A 17740-nucleotide genomic window follows, 5' to 3' on the forward strand; every position below is an offset into this window, starting at 1 on the left:
CGAGCGCATGAACGTTTGCGCATTTGGTGGATAGAGCGACGATGCATCATTACATGACATGTGCAAGAGACAGGGTGAGATGCGTGTGCAAGCGGGCAATTCAAAGAGGTGGTGCAAAGGTGCAAGAAGCTGCAAAGCGGAGCAGCGAGGTAGCGCTGCAAAGGTGCATTCCGGCTGCTTGACCGCCAAAGAGTCAATGTGCTTGCTTGGCTCTGGCCAGGCGACACTGTTCGACGCATCTTCCAATGCCCTGCACATCCGAAAGCAGGGTGACGTGTCTATGAGAAGTGTGATGTTCTCCCAACTTTCCCTCTCCTCGAACAAGAAGCTTGGACCAAGAACCAGGAAGATCCATGGCGCTTCGAAGCGTAATGACGCCATCTCCAGGCTCGTATAGCATGCGGGAATAATCTCCGGCCCTTACGCCGATCTTCCAGCTCTCCGTTTCGGAGCTTTGTTCAGAGGGCGCGTTTTCCGTGCGCACCAGAGCACCTCGGACCGTCGGTGTTCGACCTGACGCTAGGATAGCGATAGGCGGATACTGTCCATCGTTGAGACGTGCTTCGTCAAATCCTTCTTCGAGCTCTTTGTGGAAGCGTCTTGTCTCATCAAGGGTCTGCAAGGCCACCAGATCCTGTCATAAGCGGACGTCGAGATGCACAGCGAGATGACCCGCGGAACTCACCCGAACCAAATATGCCCACGTCTCTTCTTCCGACGGGGCCGTCGATGCGGCTTCTGCTGCGTAAGTCTTCTTCTTTGCCTCCTCTTTCGTCGTCGGAACACCATTCTGAGCAGATGCAATTGGCATAGCATTCAAACTTTCGTCTTTGATCATCTTGCTCGTCTCTGCGATATTTCTACTTGCTTCTGCAGTACCTTGGACAGCTTTAGCGACTGCTTGCCCACCTTTTGGGAAAGAGGCTTTGCCAGCCAGCTGCAGATCTAGTCCGCCGTCCAGACCCACATCGTTGCTTTGCGCACGATCGGCCCTCTGACTGCCTACAGAAGCTTCGCTAGATTGATGCTCGTCCAAAGCTGGCAGCTGCGTCTTTCCTTCGCACTGGACACGCGCTTGATACTCTTTGAAGCGCCCAGCCTCCAGACAAGGAGTGAGTCCCAGATCATCCCACACGTTTGGGTCGAAAAAGTCCAGGTCGAAAGGTTTGCCATCCTCCGACTCGAAACATCTGCCATCACGCGGAAGCAGGCCGAAAGAAGATCTAAAGGAGAAAGTGGCGCGAGGAGAACAGACTAAAGGACAGCACGGAGTGTGTGTGAGTCGTCGGGCGGCTGACGCGCAAACTTGAGCGGGCGGCAGGCAGCAGCTCACCTTCGTCATTAAATAGAGCAGCATCTCCATACCGGAACGGTCCGAGAATGTTCGCAGTGCCCGCAAACGGCGTTGAGGCCAAAATGAGCTTGTCGAAGATGTTGGGATTGCTCGTCTGAGCAAGAGCGTGCAGAGCAACCAGGCCGCCCATGGAATGAGCAACAACAGTGGCGCCCTGGCGTTTCGACTCTTCCGTATGGCTCTCCTCGTAGAGCTTTGTCAGAAAATCTCTGAGGCGCTTGCTCGATCTGTGCAGGCTCAATCTCCAATCGTAGCCCCATGAATGCACTGTAGGTCGCTTCTTGCCCGCTTCGATGCGAGAAGCTAGTCGTCCGCCCATATCTACCAGACGGCCGATGCCCATCAGAGATTCACCCGGTACCACTAGCTCTTCGGAATTTGCCTCTGCCTGCACGTCCAGATCAAGCTCCAGCGTTGGTCTGCGGAGCCCGACGCCGACCTGTCGAGAAATGATGGAACGACAAAGTCTCGACATGCTGCGAGCGTGCGTAAAGCGCGTGGCGTTCAGGGCGACGCACCTTGATCGGGATCCACAGCATCTGTCCCGTTTCGGCGTCTCGTAGCACACTACCTCTGTACCCACCCATGATCACCACATTACCCTCGATGTTGTCAAAGTATCGTTTGGCACAGGGATCCTTGTGCACAGTTGGGATCAGTTCCGGCTCGTACGCGGCCGCTACGCTCGGCCCCGCTGTATTTAGCCCTAGCGTGGGGCCATCGCGTGCACTTTGAGGGCCATCGTTGGCCATGGACGATGGACCCAGAACTCCCAGACTGGTGAGCCCATTCCATCCGCTAAGCATCTCTTTGATACGATTTGTGCCCGCATTGAGGATCGATTGGCTTTGCTGCTGCTGTTCCTTAGCGTGCTGCTCCGCTTCATCTCTCACCCTGTCGATCGGATCGACCGCTGCTGAGCCCTTGGCATGCTTGCGCTTGCCGCGCAATGTGTCCCAAGGGTGTCGAACAGGCTCAGCCAAGCTACTTAAGCTTTGCCAGCCCGAAGAAGCCCCGAAATGCGTATCATAGAACGCTTGCTTAGCTGTGGGATTTCTGTGGCTCGGAGAGACGAAGGTAGGCAGACCCGAAGATGCTTTGCTCGAGCTTGTCGACATCGCCACATCTCGCCAAGGATAGCCCCTTGGTGTGTGCACCACAGGCGGTGGCGACTCGATCGGTGACAGAGGATGCGAGCCTGCGACTCGCGGCTTAACATCCTCGACACTCCCTGACTGATCTGCTTTCTCACGAGATGACGCGTCTTGTGCTACCTGTGCGGCAGGCACGGGTACTTCTGTATCAACCTGCAATCTGTGGGAGCGTGAAGCATTCTTGAGGTCCTCCTCATCATACATTGCTTCTGATTGAGAAGCTTCCTGCAGCGATCGCCGTCGCCTTCGTTGCCGGAACGAAACGGATCCATGCTCCGCCGAGGCGTCAAAAGAGTTCTTCCTGCTCGAAGGCCTTGCAACGTTCTCGTCCACGACATCGAGCTGGTCAAGACCTCGCTGAAAAGCACGCTGCTCCAACTCCATCTCCTCTTCCATTACAGGAGCTGCTCTAGAAGCAGCTGCGGAGAGCGCATCGCCTCGCAGCCCCGCTTGGATATTGGCAGCGTTCGTGGCAGGTGTGGACCGAGATCTTGTGCGCATCAACTCTGGTCGATCTTCCGGTGTCGCAGTTTGGTCACCAGCCTTGATCTTGGACGAAGATCTAAAGTCGAGCCACTGTTTGCTAGCCAAAGAGCTCCTCCTGCGTTCGCCTCCTCTCTTGGAAGCTATATCGGCAGGTCCGCCATCATCGTACACCCAGCCCCGCTCGGATTCGGGTATGAACCTTCCGTTGGGCAACGGAGAAGCTCGAGAGGTGGAGGCTAGCGGACTTTTCCTGGTGGTGGCCGTGCCATGATTTCTCTGACCCTCCATCTCGCCTTCCCGACTGCTGGCTGCACCACTTCGCATGGCGGGAGAAGGGGTCCTACTTGTTGCCCATGCTGGGAGGGATGGCAGCTTGAGGACGCTTCCGCTGCGAAGCGGAGAGCCGGCAGGCGCGGTGGCCTTCGACGAGTCCTCAGCCGCTGCCATTGCATGCGCTATCGGCGGTGCAGCCTGGCAAAATTGCAAGATTGCGCGAATGTGAATGTGTTCAAGAATGAAATGCACCAGCAGCGACGTCGAAGACTTGCAAGACTAAAGATCTGCTTCTCTGAGAGCAAAGATCTGAATGGACTGCTGCAAGCCCCTTTGGCTCAAATTGGACCGCTTGCCCGGTAGGACCACGCGGTAGGTGTACCGTCACCCCTCTTGCTTGCATATATCCGGCACACCTGCCGGCACGGCCTCGGCAGCAAAGATCCGTGACCCTGCAGCCGAGAATCTAATGCGAGAATTAGCATCGACAGTCGCGACTCGCGAGTCACGATCCATTTGCTCAAAGACTCGGAACTTCCGTCGCGAGTGGACATTCTATCAGGAATAATGTACATCAGGGTGCGAGGGCGGATCGAGGTGCCCGACCTGAAGGTGGATTTGTGACGGGGCCCATGGCCCACCAAAAGGTGAGTGAAGGGTGTCGGGCACGAGATACGAGCACCACAATAGAATCATGACCGTGCGGGAGTAGAAGAGCCGCACACACACTTGTGACTCGTGACTTGACCACTGCATCAGCAGCTGCAAAGGGCGTGGCTGTGCTGCGCGCAAAGCGGCTGGTCGCCATAATATTGAATAACAATAATAATCATAATAATCATGAATCATGAAGATCCATACACACGTACAACCGCAGTCACCGTCTTCAGTCAGTGGTGAGTGTGAGTATATATATCTAGCAGACCTGATGCTGCGCTTACACATGACATTCAAATTCACGTGAAACAGATTCAGATAAGACTGACGTGGCGTAGGGCCCATGGGGGGTTTGAGTGCATGAGGACCGCCATCGAATGATCGCAGTTGGACAACGTGTGCGTGCATGTGTGTTCGCGCTCTCTCGCCTCCATTCGATGAGGAGGACCGCACGGGGTAGAAGTCACGACGGTGTGCAGCGTCGCACTGAATTGCTTCGATGGAGAGATGGTCGAAAAAGTTCACTCGGGTGAGCCAGCATTCAACGATTACTTGTGACATTCTTGGTTTGATGGGATTACATTCTTGATTCATGATGCTGAAATGAGGTTGAAGATTTTGATTCAAAATCAAAACTGCTACATAGCGATTGCCATTCACGTGATTCTACCATTCGTGATTTGCCATGCCGTGCTTTGGCGTTCTGCATGGCGAGGTGCCAAGCACATGTGCCGGGGCGCCAGATGGCTGCAGGCGGTGCACGCAGCGTGCGATCGTGGCCGCATGCTCGATCGCATCTCGCTGATCATCCTTTCGCCGCGCCATGCAGCATCAATCAAGTATAAGAAATCAAAGAACCGCGGGTGCCTGGCGCAGGGATTGCGAAGATGGCGCTGGCGTGCAGCAAGTGCTGATGAGTGGGGGGCTGCTTGTGCTGCGTACAGGAGGAGCCAGCCTGCACGATGTGCAGCTGCTGATGCGTGATGTGCAGGGGCAGCAGGGGCAGCAGGGGCAAAAGGTCCAGCCTGAGTCACGTACGTTGTAAACGACCGTACCACGCAGCTCTGCATGCATGCCGCTTCGTCGCGAAGATGCGTGCATCCATCCGCCTCTTTCATGCGGCGTGTGCATGCATGCATCATCGACAAGCTTTGCGGCACAGCCTTCTCTCTCACTCACAATCCGAGACGCATCAGACTGCTGCTGCTTCCCCTCGTCATGCTGCCTTCGCGCAATCACCGCATACGAGCTGTAACGCCGAACGTGTCCTTCTGCGGTCCCTTCTCGCGCTCACGAGAATCGCAATCGTGAATCAACTAAATCTCGATCACAGAGTGACGGATGCTGTGAAGGCTGTACAATGGCCTTGCTGTCACGAGTATATGTTGCTTCCGGTCCCCATCTACGACAACGATCTACAGCAACAACCACCTCTGACTTCTTCAGCTTCAGCTCCCTGACACACCGCCATTGCGCGGACAACACACATCACCAAATCACAAGTAGTCTTTCGATTTCCTGCGCTCGTGCAGCTTGAAGCCAGCCATCCACTCCACTCGCTCGCACATTCGATCGGCTCTCTGCACACGCGGTATCGGCCCTACCCCTCCTGCTGCACGCCATCTAGCCCTCGTCTTCGTAAGCAATAGCTATACCTTGCTCCCGATCACTCGTCATGTCGGACGCTGCTCTTGACGGCGTGCCTTCACTGGGCGGCTCGCCCGTCATCTTCATCGGGGTCATTGCAGCGATAGCATGTGTCGTGGTCGTCGCTGCAGTGTTGATCTGCCTCTAGTAAGTCGAGATAGCTGAGTATCGCGGCCATGAGGAGCTATCTTCTCACCTCTTGGCCACCTGTCCTCTACCTCGATGTGCGGCACAGCTGCCGTCGACGAAGACGCAGAAAAGCAGCACTGGCACGAGCTTCATTGGGCAATAATCTCAATACTATGCACCCTGGTCCATCACTAGCTGGCCGCAGGGGAAGAGCGCAAGGCTCAGGCTTTGCGCCAGTCTCCCAGATGAATGATGACGAAGCTTTCAACGCCGCTCCTTCGCCTAGACACTCGTTGCAGTACGACGGAGCTTACGATCCGTACAATTCCACCAATTCGACTGCTCTGCGAACTGGAGGTGCACCATACTCAAATCCATACGGGGCAGGCGCGGCTGCAGGCGCGAAGTACGATGAAAGCTCAGAAGTCCTTGCGACGCCAACTTCCACCAAAAATGCACCTTTTAGTGGACGACCGGGTGGAGCTGCCGCTGGATCGGCTGGCGTGGGAAGCGCAGCAGGAGCAAATGCTTACAACAGGCCGAACAGGGCTCAACAGAGTTCCGCTGCTGGCCCAGGGCACATGTATAGCGGCCATCAGCCCACTGCTAGCTATGGATCCGGCTTCTCCGACGCATCTTACTCTGCGCCTCCGAGGAGAGAGGAGAGAAGCTTTTACTATGGCGGCGTGGGTGCTATGGAGCCCGCGTCTGACTACCTGCCGCAAGCGCAAGGCGCTCACAATCCCTATACCGCCAACATGCCACCAACATCCTCAACTCACCATCAGGCACAACCGTGGACAGCATACGCGTCAGACGCAACGGTTCCGGAAGATGCTCCACCATCGCACGACTTTGGAGCGGCAAGATATGCTGCGGAAAAGCAAGCCCACATGGCTGCGCACACACCCAGCGCTAATTTCAGCAACACCCAGTCGCATCCCAATCCGTACAGCAGCGAAGGAGGTGCGGGTCCATCTGCTTCCGCCGGACATCCAGCAGCGACGCACACGTCCGCTTCGAGTTCGACTTCTTATCCGCCTCCACAGACATCATCTGCCGCAGAACCTCCTTCGTACGACGCCTTGTCCATCGCTGAGAGGTCTGAGAGCAGCAGCAGACCGCAAAGTGAAGTCATGGCTGCTGGACCTAGCAGAGTGGACAGAGCATCCGGATCCTTCCCCAGCAGCAGCAGCGCAAACGACAGTCAGAAGAAGTGGACAAGCGGAGATTTCAAGGATGGCGGCGCCGCGTAAGGCCTCCGTGCGCCCATTGGCTACGCGCACTCTACGGCCAGCATTCATCTTGTTCTGCCTTGAAGACTGCTTGGTCGCATGGCCTGTGCGTTCGCTGCGCCCCGCCTGTATTTGCTCCATCTTCTTGTACGCCTCTATCTCACATCACACACCAAGGACAATTTGCAATGTCGATCGTCGATCTTCAGCAGTGATGCCCAATTTATTGTCCTTTGCTCATGTGCTTGAGCAAGCAGGATGCGCTGCCATTAGAGAGGAGCACCACCGCGAGCCTGCTCACACTTGGGACAAAAAGGTCTGCACATTGTTACGTGACGAGAAGAGGGCGTGCCGCGAGACGATCTGAGTTAGATGAGATTTTGTGGGGGCGGGCGTGTGTAAACATGTTGCGAACATCCGTGTGACTAGACATCGTTGCGAGAGGTGTAGACGTGTTAAGAGTGGTGGTGATGAAGAGATCGAAGTTGAAAGCCGGGCCAAGCAGGGTCGCACCTGCATGGCCAAAGCTGGACAAGAAGAAGAAGAAAGAAAAATTGCGTCCGAGGTCCCCTTTCTCGCCTGGCAAATGCCATCGAGGCCATCAAAATCGATCGGAAGACATATCTGCAAACGAGGATCTCCTACTACCTCCTCCTCCAAAATCAGAGTCTCGCGCTCCTCGATCTCTTCGTCCATACGAACTTGACTCGCCGCGATCGAACATCCTGTCGTTTCTTCCGTACGATGGGGAGAAATCGGAGCGACCTCCTCTATCGAACCCTCTAAATCCGCCGCCTCGCCCAAATCCTCCTCTCCCGCCCCCTCTTCCACCTCTACCTCCTCCGAACCCACCCTTGGCAAACCCGCCGCCTCGTCTGTCATTGAGGCCGAGCTTGTCGATCATCATCTTGGAGACGTACAAGCGCTCAGAACCTCTGCTCAAGCTGTCCACCCACTCCTTTTGCCCTTCCAGAGCGGCCGTCTTGCTAAGATTGAGAGCGTCCGCATGACCAGAGATAAAGCCCAGGTGGGACATGGCAATGCCGACCAACCTATCGTTGCCGCTCTCCTCCGACATCCTGCTGATCTGCTCGCCCAGCACACTCTGCACGTGCGCTGGGTCCAGCTTCTCCGAAAAGGAGCCTACAAATTTGGCCTGAGGTATCCTGAAGCCGTTCGGTTCCCGACGCTGCCGGGGATCCGGTCTCTGGTCTGGACCCGTCAGCATCTTCAAAGTTTTCTGATCTACAACGGATTCTGGTTCCTCGTCGTACCTCTTGCACAGATCCTGCAATTCCTGTTGAAAGTCGCTGAAAGCCAGCTCTTGCACTGGGGCCAATTTGGACAGCACACCGGTCAAGAAGGGCTTCTCGTAAGGCGTAAGGATGATATCACCGCGCCCATCAGCTCCCGCACGACCTGTCCGGCCGACTCGGTGGATGTAGTTGTCCGCACCAGGTGGAACGCTGATTTGAATGACCCTGGTGGTGCCAGGGTAATCCACGCCTCGAGCAGAGACATCAGATGTGACCAGGACAGCAGCTCCGTTCTTGTACGATCTGAATTGACTGGAGACCCTGAACCTCTTATCCTGATCCTTGCCGCTGTGAATGACATTCATAAACGTCGACGTGCCGCATGGTAACAAGCTCTTGACGCTCTTCGAAAGCAGGAGCTCAGAGATGAACTCAGTGAGCTTCGTAGTGGGCGCAAAGATGATCACCTTGCTCTTGCCTGCATTGACGATCTGGTCGTGCGCGACCAAATTGACGAGATGCACCATCTGATCCATGCCAGACGGGACTTCTGTGGCAAATTGAGGAATATTCTGGTGCACATTCTCCTCTCCCTCTGGCACAGTGTCGATGAATCGGTGACTCTCTTCCAGCAAGGAGTGAGTCAACTTTCGGATCTCCTTTGAGACGGTAGCACTGAAGAGGAAGTTGGTCCTTTGCTCCCTGGGCGGCAAGTACTCTCTGATTTTGGCAATGTCGTCTCTAAAGCCCATATCCAGCAGTGTGTCGGCCTCGTCCAGGATGAAAGTCTGCGTGGCCGCAATGGCATCTCTGACCATCTCATCTTCCTGTAACAAATCCAACAGGCGACCTGGTGTGGCAACCACGACGTCCGGTCTGCCTCTTCGCCAATCCTTGAGCTGCATATGCCTGCTCGCTCCGCCGACCAGCAGTCTGCATTCGTAACCTTCGTGAAAGTGGTGCAGCTTGATGGCTTCGTTTGCAATCTGTGTTGCCAGCTCTCGCGTAGGGGAGATGACCAGCGTACCCACCGTATTGGCCACGTACTGCCGGACCAGAGCCTTTCTGCCGTGCTTGTCGAGCGAGCTGAAGTCAAAGTCGGGTCGATGCCGTTTGAGCATCTCTGAGAATGGCTGGTTAAAGATGCCCCTCTCCACATCGTGGATCGCATTGACGCGCGATTCCACCGCTGGCACCATGAATGCTAGCGTCTTGCCTGTGCCCGTCTTTGCCTTTACGAGCAAGTCGCGCCCTTTGCCATCCTCCATCTCGCCCGATTTGACATCCGCCAGCTTGGGCAAGAGGTGCAGAACCTCTCTCTGCACGTCGGACATGTCCACATAGCCAAAAGGCTTGACTGTGAGCGCCTTGAATGTGCCGTAATCAATATGACCTTTGAGCGAAGCGAAAGTTCCATCCCGGGGCACGACAGGCTTGGGAGCCCTGGCCGCTTGCTCCTTCTCTTGTTGCCTCTGCTCGTCCTCCTCCTCGAGCGCTGTTTCCGATGCTACAGCGTTTTCTGCGGTTGAGTAGCTACGCACGGCCAGAGCTGACTTGATATGAGAGAGAAAAGCATTCCTCGAGGTGCTCGAGCTGACTGGTCCAAATGCGGTGCTTGCGCTTAGCAGCGTTGAAGTTGTGTTGGTGCTCGAAGAGAGTAGCCGGACGCTAGTCCTAGCACCGTTGGGCCTCGCGCCCGCAAGAGCCGCATTGACTGCTCTTCGAGCGAGCATGGCTCGGTTGGTGGATTGTAGCGTAGCGTGTGTGCGTTTCCGGTCTCCACAATATCTTCTTGAACGCTGTGTGAAGATGTATCTGATGGAAGGGGGGATGTATGTAGTGGTACCAGCAGTGGGCGCTCGGGTGCCTCGTGAAAAGCTCTGGAACGATCGTGGGAAGCTGTCCCAGAAATCACAGGCGAAGCAATTCAAGCAAGAAGCTGAGATCTGTGAGGGGATTAGAGTGAACAAGGGAAGGGCTTTTCGAAGGACGGCCCAAGACCTCAGCAGCAGCCATCTATCTGCAGCTCTTGGACGGGCTTTGTCATGCAAAGGAAGACATCAGACACAACAGTCACAGTCTTCAAAAATTCACAATTGATTTTGGTTGCGCAGAAGCGGAAAATCGTGTATTCGGCCGATAGAAAGGCGCCGGGCAGGTCACGTGATGCGCGGCAACCTTTTTGGCGCGGGCCCCGCGGTCTTTGGTGCGAGGTCAGATGCATGCACTCAAGACTCATCAATCAAGAAATATTAATAATCGTGAATAATAATCACGAATGACTCTAAATGATTAGCGGGCCGAGTCACGGGTGCACAGCTTTGCTGCACGCACGAACACGAAGAAATCGTACGTTGGCTTTGGCTGTGCAAGCACACCATCCTTAAGGTTGCTTCGGTTGCCAAAGAGTCACAGTCAAGAAGGCCAAGAGGCTGCTGGAAACGATCTTGTCACACGATGGCCTCAGCATCGATCTTAGACGCGTGGACGCCAAGCAGCTGGCGAACAAAGCCGATTGCCCAAGATGTGGTCTATCCGAATCAAGCAGAGCTCAACAGGGCTACGGATAGATTGAAGCAATTGCCGGGTCTAGTGACCCCGTTCGAGATCGAGAAGCTGAGAAAGCAGCTTGCAGACGTAGCGGATGGCAAGGTGGGCCGAGCTATGAACCTTGTCTGCGCTAGCTCGGCAGACGCGCGCTGACATACTCTTCACTCGTGACTGCGCGTTGCACAGGCTTTTCTGTTGCAGTCTGGCGATTGCGCAGAGTTGTTCACAGACTGCGTGCCCTCAAAGATCGATGCCAAGGTCAAGCTCAGCTTGTTGATGAGCCTGATCCTCATTTGGGGTGGCAGATTACCCGTAGTGCGGGTCGGAAGGATAGCAGGGCAGTATGCCAAGCCGAGGAGTAAAGCCACAGAGGTTGTCAAGACTGAAGATGGAGAGCAGGTAGAAGTCTTGACGTTCAGGCAAGTGTCACCAAGAGTCAGCCATCAGGACATAGATCTTCGTGCAAATTCAGCCGATGAAGACTTGTTGACGCCTATACTCCATTCTTGATGTCAACAGAGGAGATAATGTAAATGCGTTTCAAGCCTCTGCCTCTGCAAGGAGACCGGACCCCGAACGGCTTCTGCAATCCTATTTTCATTCTTGCGCTACACTCAACCACATCAGAGCATCTCTCGGCAGTGGCATTGCAGGTGCGCAGCACGAGCCTCGGCTAATCAGGTTGGGCGGCTGAAGCTCATCGCCTACACCCTACAACCTTGCAGACTTACACGCTCCACAGAGCTGGTCCTTGGCTCACGTCAGATCGCCAGCGCTGCAACGTGAATTTTCTAGCGTCATAGAATCGCTCGAAGATGCGCTGCATTTCATGCAAGTCGTTGGCGCCGATAGAAACGAGCGAAGCTTGGAAAGCGTAGATTACTACACCAGGTGGGTGCTCCTCTCTCACGCGCAACGCCAACGTAAATGCGCTGACTTCCTGTTCCAACCAACCGCTGTGCCTAGTCACGAGGGGTTGATGCTCGAGTACGAGGAAAGTCTGACGCGCGGTATCGAGAGTTCCCGAATGTCCAAATCAAAATTGGAGGCGCCGAACGAATCCACTCGTGCATCGCACTACGCTCTCAGCGCGCACACCCTTTGGTTGGGCGACAGGACTCGTCAGCTCGATGGCGCTCATGTGGAGTACTTCCGCGGCCTGATCAATCCAATCGGCGTCAAGGTTGGGCCAAGCATGAAGCCGGGCGAATTGGTGGATTTGCTGGCCAAGGTGGATCCACTTGCTGAAAAGGGGAGGTGTACACTGATCTGCAGATTCGGAGCTGGCAAGGTGGGAAAAGGCTGAATGCACGCTTGTGAAATGCTTCTGCTGATGCCGTCATTTCTATATTGGCAGGCACCCTCTTTATTGCCGCCTCTCATCCAGGCCGTCCGATCTTCGCCGCACGCAAACAGCGTCATTTGGTGTAGCGACCCCATGCATGGCAACACGCGTTCTTCGCCTCTAGACCCTAGCATCAAGACACGTCGCTTTGGCGACGTGGTGACGGAGCTCGTGGAGAGCTTGCAGGTGCATGCGGCGGAGAGAAGCAGGTTAGCAGGCGTGCATCTAGAATTAACGGGGGAGGTCAATGCGAAGGGAGAGAGCGTGACAGAGTGCGTGGGTGGCAGCATGGAGCTATCGGATGAAGACCTCGGTCGGCGGTACTTGGTGAGTAGGATTTGCTGTCTCCAGGTGCGGGATGCGGGGCGGGGCTAATACACTACTTCCTCACTTGTCGTCTCGACAATCAAACAAGACACATTGTGACCCGCGCCTAAACTACGAGCAGTCCCTCGACGTCGCTTTCTTGCTTTCGCACTCGTTGCGCAGTCGCAGACTAGGCCGATCTTCATCTGCAAGCAGATCGAGAACACGAGAACCGAGTCCGACCTCTTCACCTATTCCGCCAAGCGACAACGCGCAGAATGGGGTATCGCACGGTGACAAGACGCATCCCTCGCTCCTGCTGAATGAGGACGAAGATTCGCTGCTCAAGGAGCTCGTCAGAGGCATTTCGAATCGGTCTTGATCGCGTTCTGAACAAGCAAGCGCGCAAACGAGGGGCACAGCTTGGTAAGATCTAGAAACGGGTCTGCGTCATAGGTCATTCATCTATTATTGCTCTATGCAGATCGTTTGTCGTGCGAAGAAGATCGGATGTACTGCAGGCTGCGACACGTTGTAAGCGGCTCGGATGCGATAAGAGTTCCAAGTGCTTGAGTCAGTATGAAGCACGAGAATGTGCGCGTTTGCCCACAACGGCGTGATCGTGAGTAGCATGGGGCCCGTGAGGATCTACTCTTCGTCGATGACCACTTGCTCGTAGAGTGGATTGTCGTGTCCGCCCACTGGACGATTGAGGGGAGAGTCTTGTCCGGTGTAGATGAGCAGATCATAAATGGCACCACCCGCAAGACCTCCGAGGATAGCGCTGAGACCGGGACCCCAAGCAAAGTAAAAGTGATTGTTGGTCCATACTTCGTTGCCGTAACCGACGAGCCAGCAGGCTAATCTGGGACCAGAGTCTCTGGCCAAGTTCATGGCGTAGCCAGTGTTGATTCCCAAAGCTGCGCCTATACCCACCAGCACGATCCACATGGCTAGAGGCATGAGACCGGTAGGAGGAGGCAAATTGGCCTGATCGCTGAGAGCAAAGACGACAGCTACCAGCACCGCGCTAGCCAGGAATTCCGAGTAAGCTGCGCTGGTCCATGGAAGAATGTCGTAAGGAAAGGTGAAGAAGAGACCAGCGGTAGAATGAGGACCAGTGACGGATCGAATGTGTTGACCACCTTCGTACAGAGAGATGCTGTAGTAGTAATTGGCGTAGATGAGCAGCGCGGCTGCTGCGCAACCTAGGATCTGCGAAGCGATGAACCAAGGCACTCTTCGTGCTGGGAATCCTCGGAACACTGCCAAAGCGATTGTCACGGTGGGGTTCAGATGAGCTCCGCTCACTCCTCCAGAAGTCCAGATACCGACTGCTACACCCGTAGCCCAAGCGAAGCGCGAAATCAGACTCTTGGCAGCGTCCGGTCCGCTTCCTAGACCCATGTGCAGCTGCACTTGGCACTCGACACCGCAGCCAAAGAGGATCTGAATCGCAAGCGAGAGGATGCCCAACGTGTGAGTATGGGGTCCACACGATCATCAGGCCAGGAAAGTCGGAGACCATCGCTGGCTACGCGATCGCACGTACGTGCCGCCTCACCCTACCATCAAGGCGGGTGATTGACATTATCTTCCTCCTCTGCCAATTCAGCGTCCTCAGTGACCTACTCACAATCATTGCGGCACCCAGAAATTCGCCCAGCTCCTCACGCCAGACATAGCGGAACTGCTGAATCTTGTTCGCTTTGCCATTTCGCTCTGCCCATCGAGGGTCGTGCGTGTCGGTGTCGAGGTGAGCAGGGACAGGAGCAGCAGGAAGCATAGGTTCGGTATCTGCGAGTGCCCCATTGACGTTGGAAAAGCCGCTCCTGTTGAGAGAGTTGCGGATCTCGCTTCTACGAGCATCCCTGAAGGAGCGACGGGATGAGGAGGAGGAAGATTGACGACGGGACATGTCTGAAGAGGTCACTCCCGCGCCAGCCCCGCCGGCACCTACCGCTGCTGCTGGTTGACTTTGAGGTAGAAGCGGTTCGCGGGACATTGTCTGTCGCACCTGAGACATGATTCGTCCCAAACTTGATCCTGATCCTCAGATCGGAGTTCAGAAGAGCTAGAGCAACAGCTTCAAGATTTGCTGCTGGCGGTCATAGGAAAGCGATGAGGCCGAGCATGTGAGAGAAAGATAGCTGAGCTGAGCGTGTCTGGGGCGTTGCGATTCGGGAGTCACACGAAGGGTGATGTGAAAGAGGATAGGGGCACTCGGCATCGAATTGCGAACCGCACGCGCACTCGGCAGAATCGCGGATCGGAGGTCGAGTCGAGTTGGACCCCGCGTATACATGCGCTTGCGTGGTTGCAATTAACTGTGACTGCTGGCTGTGTTCAGATGGCCACACGGCGACTTGACTTGCGTGGGTGCATAGACGCATGGGCGCAAACGCCATCGCCGCCGCCGGCGTGTTCAGGTCGTCTGTTGCTGGGCGCTCCTGGGTGGCTCTATAGCGGATCTCGCATATTTTGAACGCCGGCAGCTGGCAGATGCATACTCACTCGTGCTGACGCTGCTGCAGCACTTACAGTATGTCTAACGCGCGTGTCATCATCATCATCATTGGCGCACCTTGCATGCAGGCAAGGGGCGCGCGCAAGCACAGGTGCTCTCACTCACGACTCCCAAAAGTCTTAGTCAAGAGTCTCTCGAATCGTTGAGTCGTGGAATGAAGGTCAAAATGTCAAGAGCTAGCTGTAGAGAGTCAGACCAGAGTCGCACCCGTAAATAGAGGATCGAGTCTCTAGAATCTGAGAGTGAGCATACGATGAGCGAAACGCTGTTTGTCTCCAGTCGCAGCACACAGCAATCACTCCGACAGCGCTCGAGTTCGCATCGACGGAAGTTTGCACACTCCGCGTCCTGAATCTCTACGTCGACGAAGTTCGATTTCCATTCTCGTAGGACGATAAAGAGAGGGGGTGGAAATGAAAGCTGGTAGAAATTGATTTCGTTGCGAACAGCGAGGGCCAGACTGACCAAAGTGTGATCAGACAGAAAGCCACGCTCGACGAACCCATCAAATTCAAGTGGGAGCGGACTCTCACTGCGCAAAGCGTGCTTTCTTTCCGTTTCCATTCGACCCACCGTTGCCGTCTTTGCCAAGCACATTGGCATCTGGAGCAGCTTCGAGGCCGAGGCTACCTCCCTGACGTGGTCCAACAATGCGCGACAAGAAGCCCTTCATACCGCCCGATAAAGCTTCTGGTCTGGCTTCGTATAGCGTCGCCAAGATGGCCAGCGCAGCTCCCAATAGTAGAGCCTCGCCATTCTTGACGGGCTTGACTCTCTTGTGCTTCACCAGCGTAGCCCAATAGCTCTTTGCAGAGAGACGTCCCACATACATGCCCAATTGTTGTCTTCTGGCCGGAGGGACCGCGAAGATGAAGATGGAGCTGAGGAAGCCGTTCAGGAAGTACCTCGCTTGAGGGAGCAGATTTCGTGGCAGCCAGTGCTGGAAGAAACATATCAAAGCCCAAGCGCTTCCAATACTGCCGCTGATGAGCGTGGCTCCTTGCAGGACAGCCATGCCATACTTGAAGATGGCAGTCTCTGGATCCTTGATCACTTTCTTGATGCCGATCAGGTTCAAGACGGCCATGACTGCAGCGACAAATTTGGCGCTCGCTACCCATTCTCGCTTCCAGAAAGAGACGAAGTTGTTTGAGCAACTCGGGTCGCGAGGGTGTAGAACTGCGCATAGTAAGTTGGCATGGCTGGGGTGAGCAGGCGCATAGTCCAGCAATGGGTTGATCGCATCGTATGGGCTGGTCGGGTGTTTGGACGGAGTGAGGGCCGAGAGCAAAGGTGAGGAGAAGGCAGGATATGCCGATGCTGTCTTGCTGGGTGTCGAGAGCGCAGCGATGTTATCCACCACTGTCCGTCCGCTCGGCCATGGAATGTCGTCTGGCAGGTGCTGCGGCCGAGGCGGCACGTAAGCCGAAGAGCGTGCCATGATCAGATCCCCGTAGCCTTTCGGGAAACAGTCGCTATCGAAGACAAAAGCGTGGAGCAGCTGACCATTGCTGATGGCGTACAGCAGCGTGCTGTTGACCCATCCAGGGATCCACCGCGTGAGTGGGCTATTTAACCTCCGGCTTTCGTGGTAGGATGCTACGATTGCTTTGGACATGAGATCCACCGCAATGTCCTGACGAGGGAATGCACTTTCCGCTGCACCCGGTAGCACAGTCAGGGCTGGAATTGAGCTGATAGCTGCTGCGAGGGGGACCAGCGATGCCGAGCGCAAAAGACGCAGGACCGAGGCAAGGGCTTTGTCTCGGTGAGTGATGAGCTGGTCTCCTGAGAGAGGCTTGGGAATCAGAACCAAAGCGCGAGCTCGGACAAGCGAAAGCGCCTGAACCAGAGTGCGGTACAAGAGTGCGTAAAGCGCCAGTGCACCGCCTACCCGTGCAGAGGTGCGGGAGGCCAGCGATCGCAGAGCATCTGCCGGACTGTGGAAGCAGGCGGCAAAAATGCATGAGCGTCAGCCGCCGGGCACGATGTTGGATGGTATGGGCATCGGTGCAGGCACGTGCATTCCTCGTGAGCATCACCATTCAGTCTCCTCGCAATGTGCTCACCTCTTCTTGCGCAAGACTGCTGGCACAAGCGACTCGAGAGCGGTGTTGGCCAGGTATCCCAGAAGGAAAGCCCTGATAGCAGTTCGGCTCGTGAGCGGTAGCGCAGCATCCTGCTGCCAGAGATTCGGTGAGTCTCCGCTGCTCTCATCCTTTGCTCCTGAAGCTATGGCATAGGACAATGCAGCGATGCGTGGAGGAACTGGCGCCACGGGTGTGGCTGGTTGAGAGATCGGTGTCTGCGCTGCAGACGCGGGCGGAGATGGCGAGACCACTTTGGTCTTTGCTAAAACCCTGCGAGCTGCTTTGGCCTCGGCATGAGTGAGGATGAAGGTCGCCCAGAATGGATAGCCGGAAGAGGTGCTGGATGGCTCGCCGGAGATGCTGCCCCCCAGCCACGAGTTCTTCCTCTCGTGCGACATCCTTGTCGCGTTTGCTGACGATTCGCGTGGCTCAATTCACGAGTGCTTGATGGACGATGTGAATGCTGTCGGCTTCGAGCCGCTTGCGAGGCGTGAAGAACGATTGAGGGGGGTACCAGAGCTGTGGTGAGTCGCGGAGTCACATCGGGGGTGCTCCGAATGCGACGCTTCTCTGTCGCTCGACAGTCACTGAGTGCACCGGTGGGATGGCTCGTTGAAAGCCGGCCGCTTAGCGCACCCGCGCGCAACTTGATGTGGGGAAAGCTAGCCAGGCGTACAGCTTAGCCTCATGTGATGCGCAGCAGCCAAATCACAAGAACGGCATGCGTCACT

General features: G+C 55.6%; 7 protein-coding genes across 7 annotated transcripts; 3 read left to right on the top strand and 4 right to left on the bottom strand.

Moving 5' to 3' along the window:
- Position 1: 1 nt before the first annotated feature.
- Positions 2-3523, bottom strand: IE81DRAFT_194207 (hypothetical protein). Its single transcript, XM_025510817.1, has 4 exons — positions 1873-3523; positions 1334-1793; positions 686-1254; positions 2-616 (listed from the first exon to the last, which is right to left on the bottom strand). The coding sequence occupies exons 1-4, from the start codon at positions 3439-3441 to the stop codon at positions 194-196; spliced, it is 3021 nt and encodes a 1006-aa protein (XP_025372688.1). The 5' UTR covers positions 3442-3523; the 3' UTR covers positions 2-193.
- Positions 3524-4831: 1308 nt separating this feature from the next.
- IE81DRAFT_194277 (hypothetical protein) lies at positions 4832-5750 on the top strand. Its single transcript, XM_025510818.1, has one exon. It carries the CDS (start codon positions 4908-4910, stop codon positions 5382-5384), a length of 477 nt encoding a protein of 158 aa, XP_025372689.1. The 5' UTR covers positions 4832-4907; the 3' UTR covers positions 5385-5750.
- On the top strand, positions 5679-7568 carry IE81DRAFT_194305 (hypothetical protein). Its single transcript, XM_025510819.1, has 2 exons — positions 5679-5718; positions 5807-7568. Exon 2 carries the CDS (start codon positions 5950-5952, stop codon positions 7300-7302), a length of 1353 nt encoding a protein of 450 aa, XP_025372690.1. The 5' UTR covers positions 5679-5718; positions 5807-5949; the 3' UTR covers positions 7303-7568.
- IE81DRAFT_309241 (DEAD-domain-containing protein) lies at positions 7164-10233 on the bottom strand. The gene has a single exon (XM_025512394.1). The coding sequence runs from the start codon at positions 9922-9924 to the stop codon at positions 7537-7539; it is 2388 nt and encodes a 795-aa protein (XP_025372691.1). The 5' UTR covers positions 9925-10233; the 3' UTR covers positions 7164-7536.
- Positions 10234-10530: 297 nt separating this feature from the next.
- On the top strand, positions 10531-12995 carry IE81DRAFT_320294 (phospho-2-dehydro-3-deoxyheptonate aldolase). The gene is made up of 7 exons (XM_025512974.1): positions 10531-10843; positions 10928-11160; positions 11261-11394; positions 11467-11632; positions 11708-12032; positions 12099-12413; positions 12502-12995. The coding sequence occupies exons 1-7, from the start codon at positions 10649-10651 to the stop codon at positions 12772-12774; spliced, it is 1641 nt and encodes a 546-aa protein (XP_025372692.1). The 5' UTR covers positions 10531-10648; the 3' UTR covers positions 12775-12995.
- IE81DRAFT_320295 (MIP family channel protein) lies at positions 12841-14659 on the bottom strand. Its single transcript, XM_025512975.1, has 2 exons — positions 14029-14659; positions 12841-13841 (listed from the first exon to the last, which is right to left on the bottom strand). The coding sequence occupies exons 1-2, from the start codon at positions 14416-14418 to the stop codon at positions 13041-13043; spliced, it is 1191 nt and encodes a 396-aa protein (XP_025372693.1). The 5' UTR covers positions 14419-14659; the 3' UTR covers positions 12841-13040.
- Positions 14660-15072: 413 nt separating this feature from the next.
- Positions 15073-17662, bottom strand: IE81DRAFT_320296 (hypothetical protein). The gene is made up of 2 exons (XM_025512976.1): positions 16989-17662; positions 15073-16859 (listed from the first exon to the last, which is right to left on the bottom strand). The coding sequence occupies exons 1-2, from the start codon at positions 17405-17407 to the stop codon at positions 15449-15451; spliced, it is 1830 nt and encodes a 609-aa protein (XP_025372694.1). The 5' UTR covers positions 17408-17662; the 3' UTR covers positions 15073-15448.
- Positions 17663-17740: the final 78 nt, after the last annotated feature.

This window comes from Ceraceosorus guamensis (genome assembly GCF_003144195.1).
Source record: "Ceraceosorus guamensis strain MCA 4658 unplaced genomic scaffold IE81scaffold_5, whole genome shotgun sequence".
Lineage (NCBI taxonomy): Eukaryota > Fungi > Basidiomycota > Exobasidiomycetes > Ceraceosorales > Ceraceosoraceae > Ceraceosorus > Ceraceosorus guamensis.

Coding starts and splice junctions, on each gene's coding strand:
- IE81DRAFT_194207 (XM_025510817.1), bottom strand. CDS start 3,441: ATGGCAGCGGCTGAGGACTCGTCGAAGGCCACCGCGCCTGCCGGCTCT. Junction 1,794..1,872: donor TGCTGTGGATCCCGATCAAG/GTGCGTCGCCCT, acceptor ATTTCTCGACAG/GTCGGCGTCGGGCTCCGCAG. Junction 617..685: donor CGTGGGCATATTTGGTTCGG/GTGAGTTCCGCG, acceptor GTGGCCTTGCAG/ACCCTTGATGAGACAAGACG.
- IE81DRAFT_194277 (XM_025510818.1), top strand. CDS start 4,908: ATGTGCAGGGGCAGCAGGGGCAGCAGGGGCAAAAGGTCCAGCCTGAGT.
- IE81DRAFT_194305 (XM_025510819.1), top strand. CDS start 5,950: ATGATGACGAAGCTTTCAACGCCGCTCCTTCGCCTAGACACTCGTTGC.
- IE81DRAFT_309241 (XM_025512394.1), bottom strand. CDS start 9,924: ATGCTCGCTCGAAGAGCAGTCAATGCGGCTCTTGCGGGCGCGAGGCCC.
- IE81DRAFT_320294 (XM_025512974.1), top strand. CDS start 10,649: ATGGCCTCAGCATCGATCTTAGACGCGTGGACGCCAAGCAGCTGGCGA. Junction 11,161..11,260: donor GTAGAAGTCTTGACGTTCAG/GCAAGTGTCACC, acceptor TGATGTCAACAG/AGGAGATAATGTAAATGCGT. Junction 11,633..11,707: donor AGCGTAGATTACTACACCAG/GTGGGTGCTCCT, acceptor CGCTGTGCCTAG/TCACGAGGGGTTGATGCTCG.
- IE81DRAFT_320295 (XM_025512975.1), bottom strand. CDS start 14,418: ATGTCTCAGGTGCGACAGACAATGTCCCGCGAACCGCTTCTACCTCAA. Junction 13,842..14,028: donor TTCTGGGTGCCGCAATGATT/GTGAGTAGGTCA, acceptor CTTGCGATTCAG/ATCCTCTTTGGCTGCGGTGT.
- IE81DRAFT_320296 (XM_025512976.1), bottom strand. CDS start 17,407: ATGTCGCACGAGAGGAAGAACTCGTGGCTGGGGGGCAGCATCTCCGGC. Junction 16,860..16,988: donor GCAGTCTTGCGCAAGAAGAG/GTGAGCACATTG, acceptor CTGCTTCCACAG/TCCGGCAGATGCTCTGCGAT.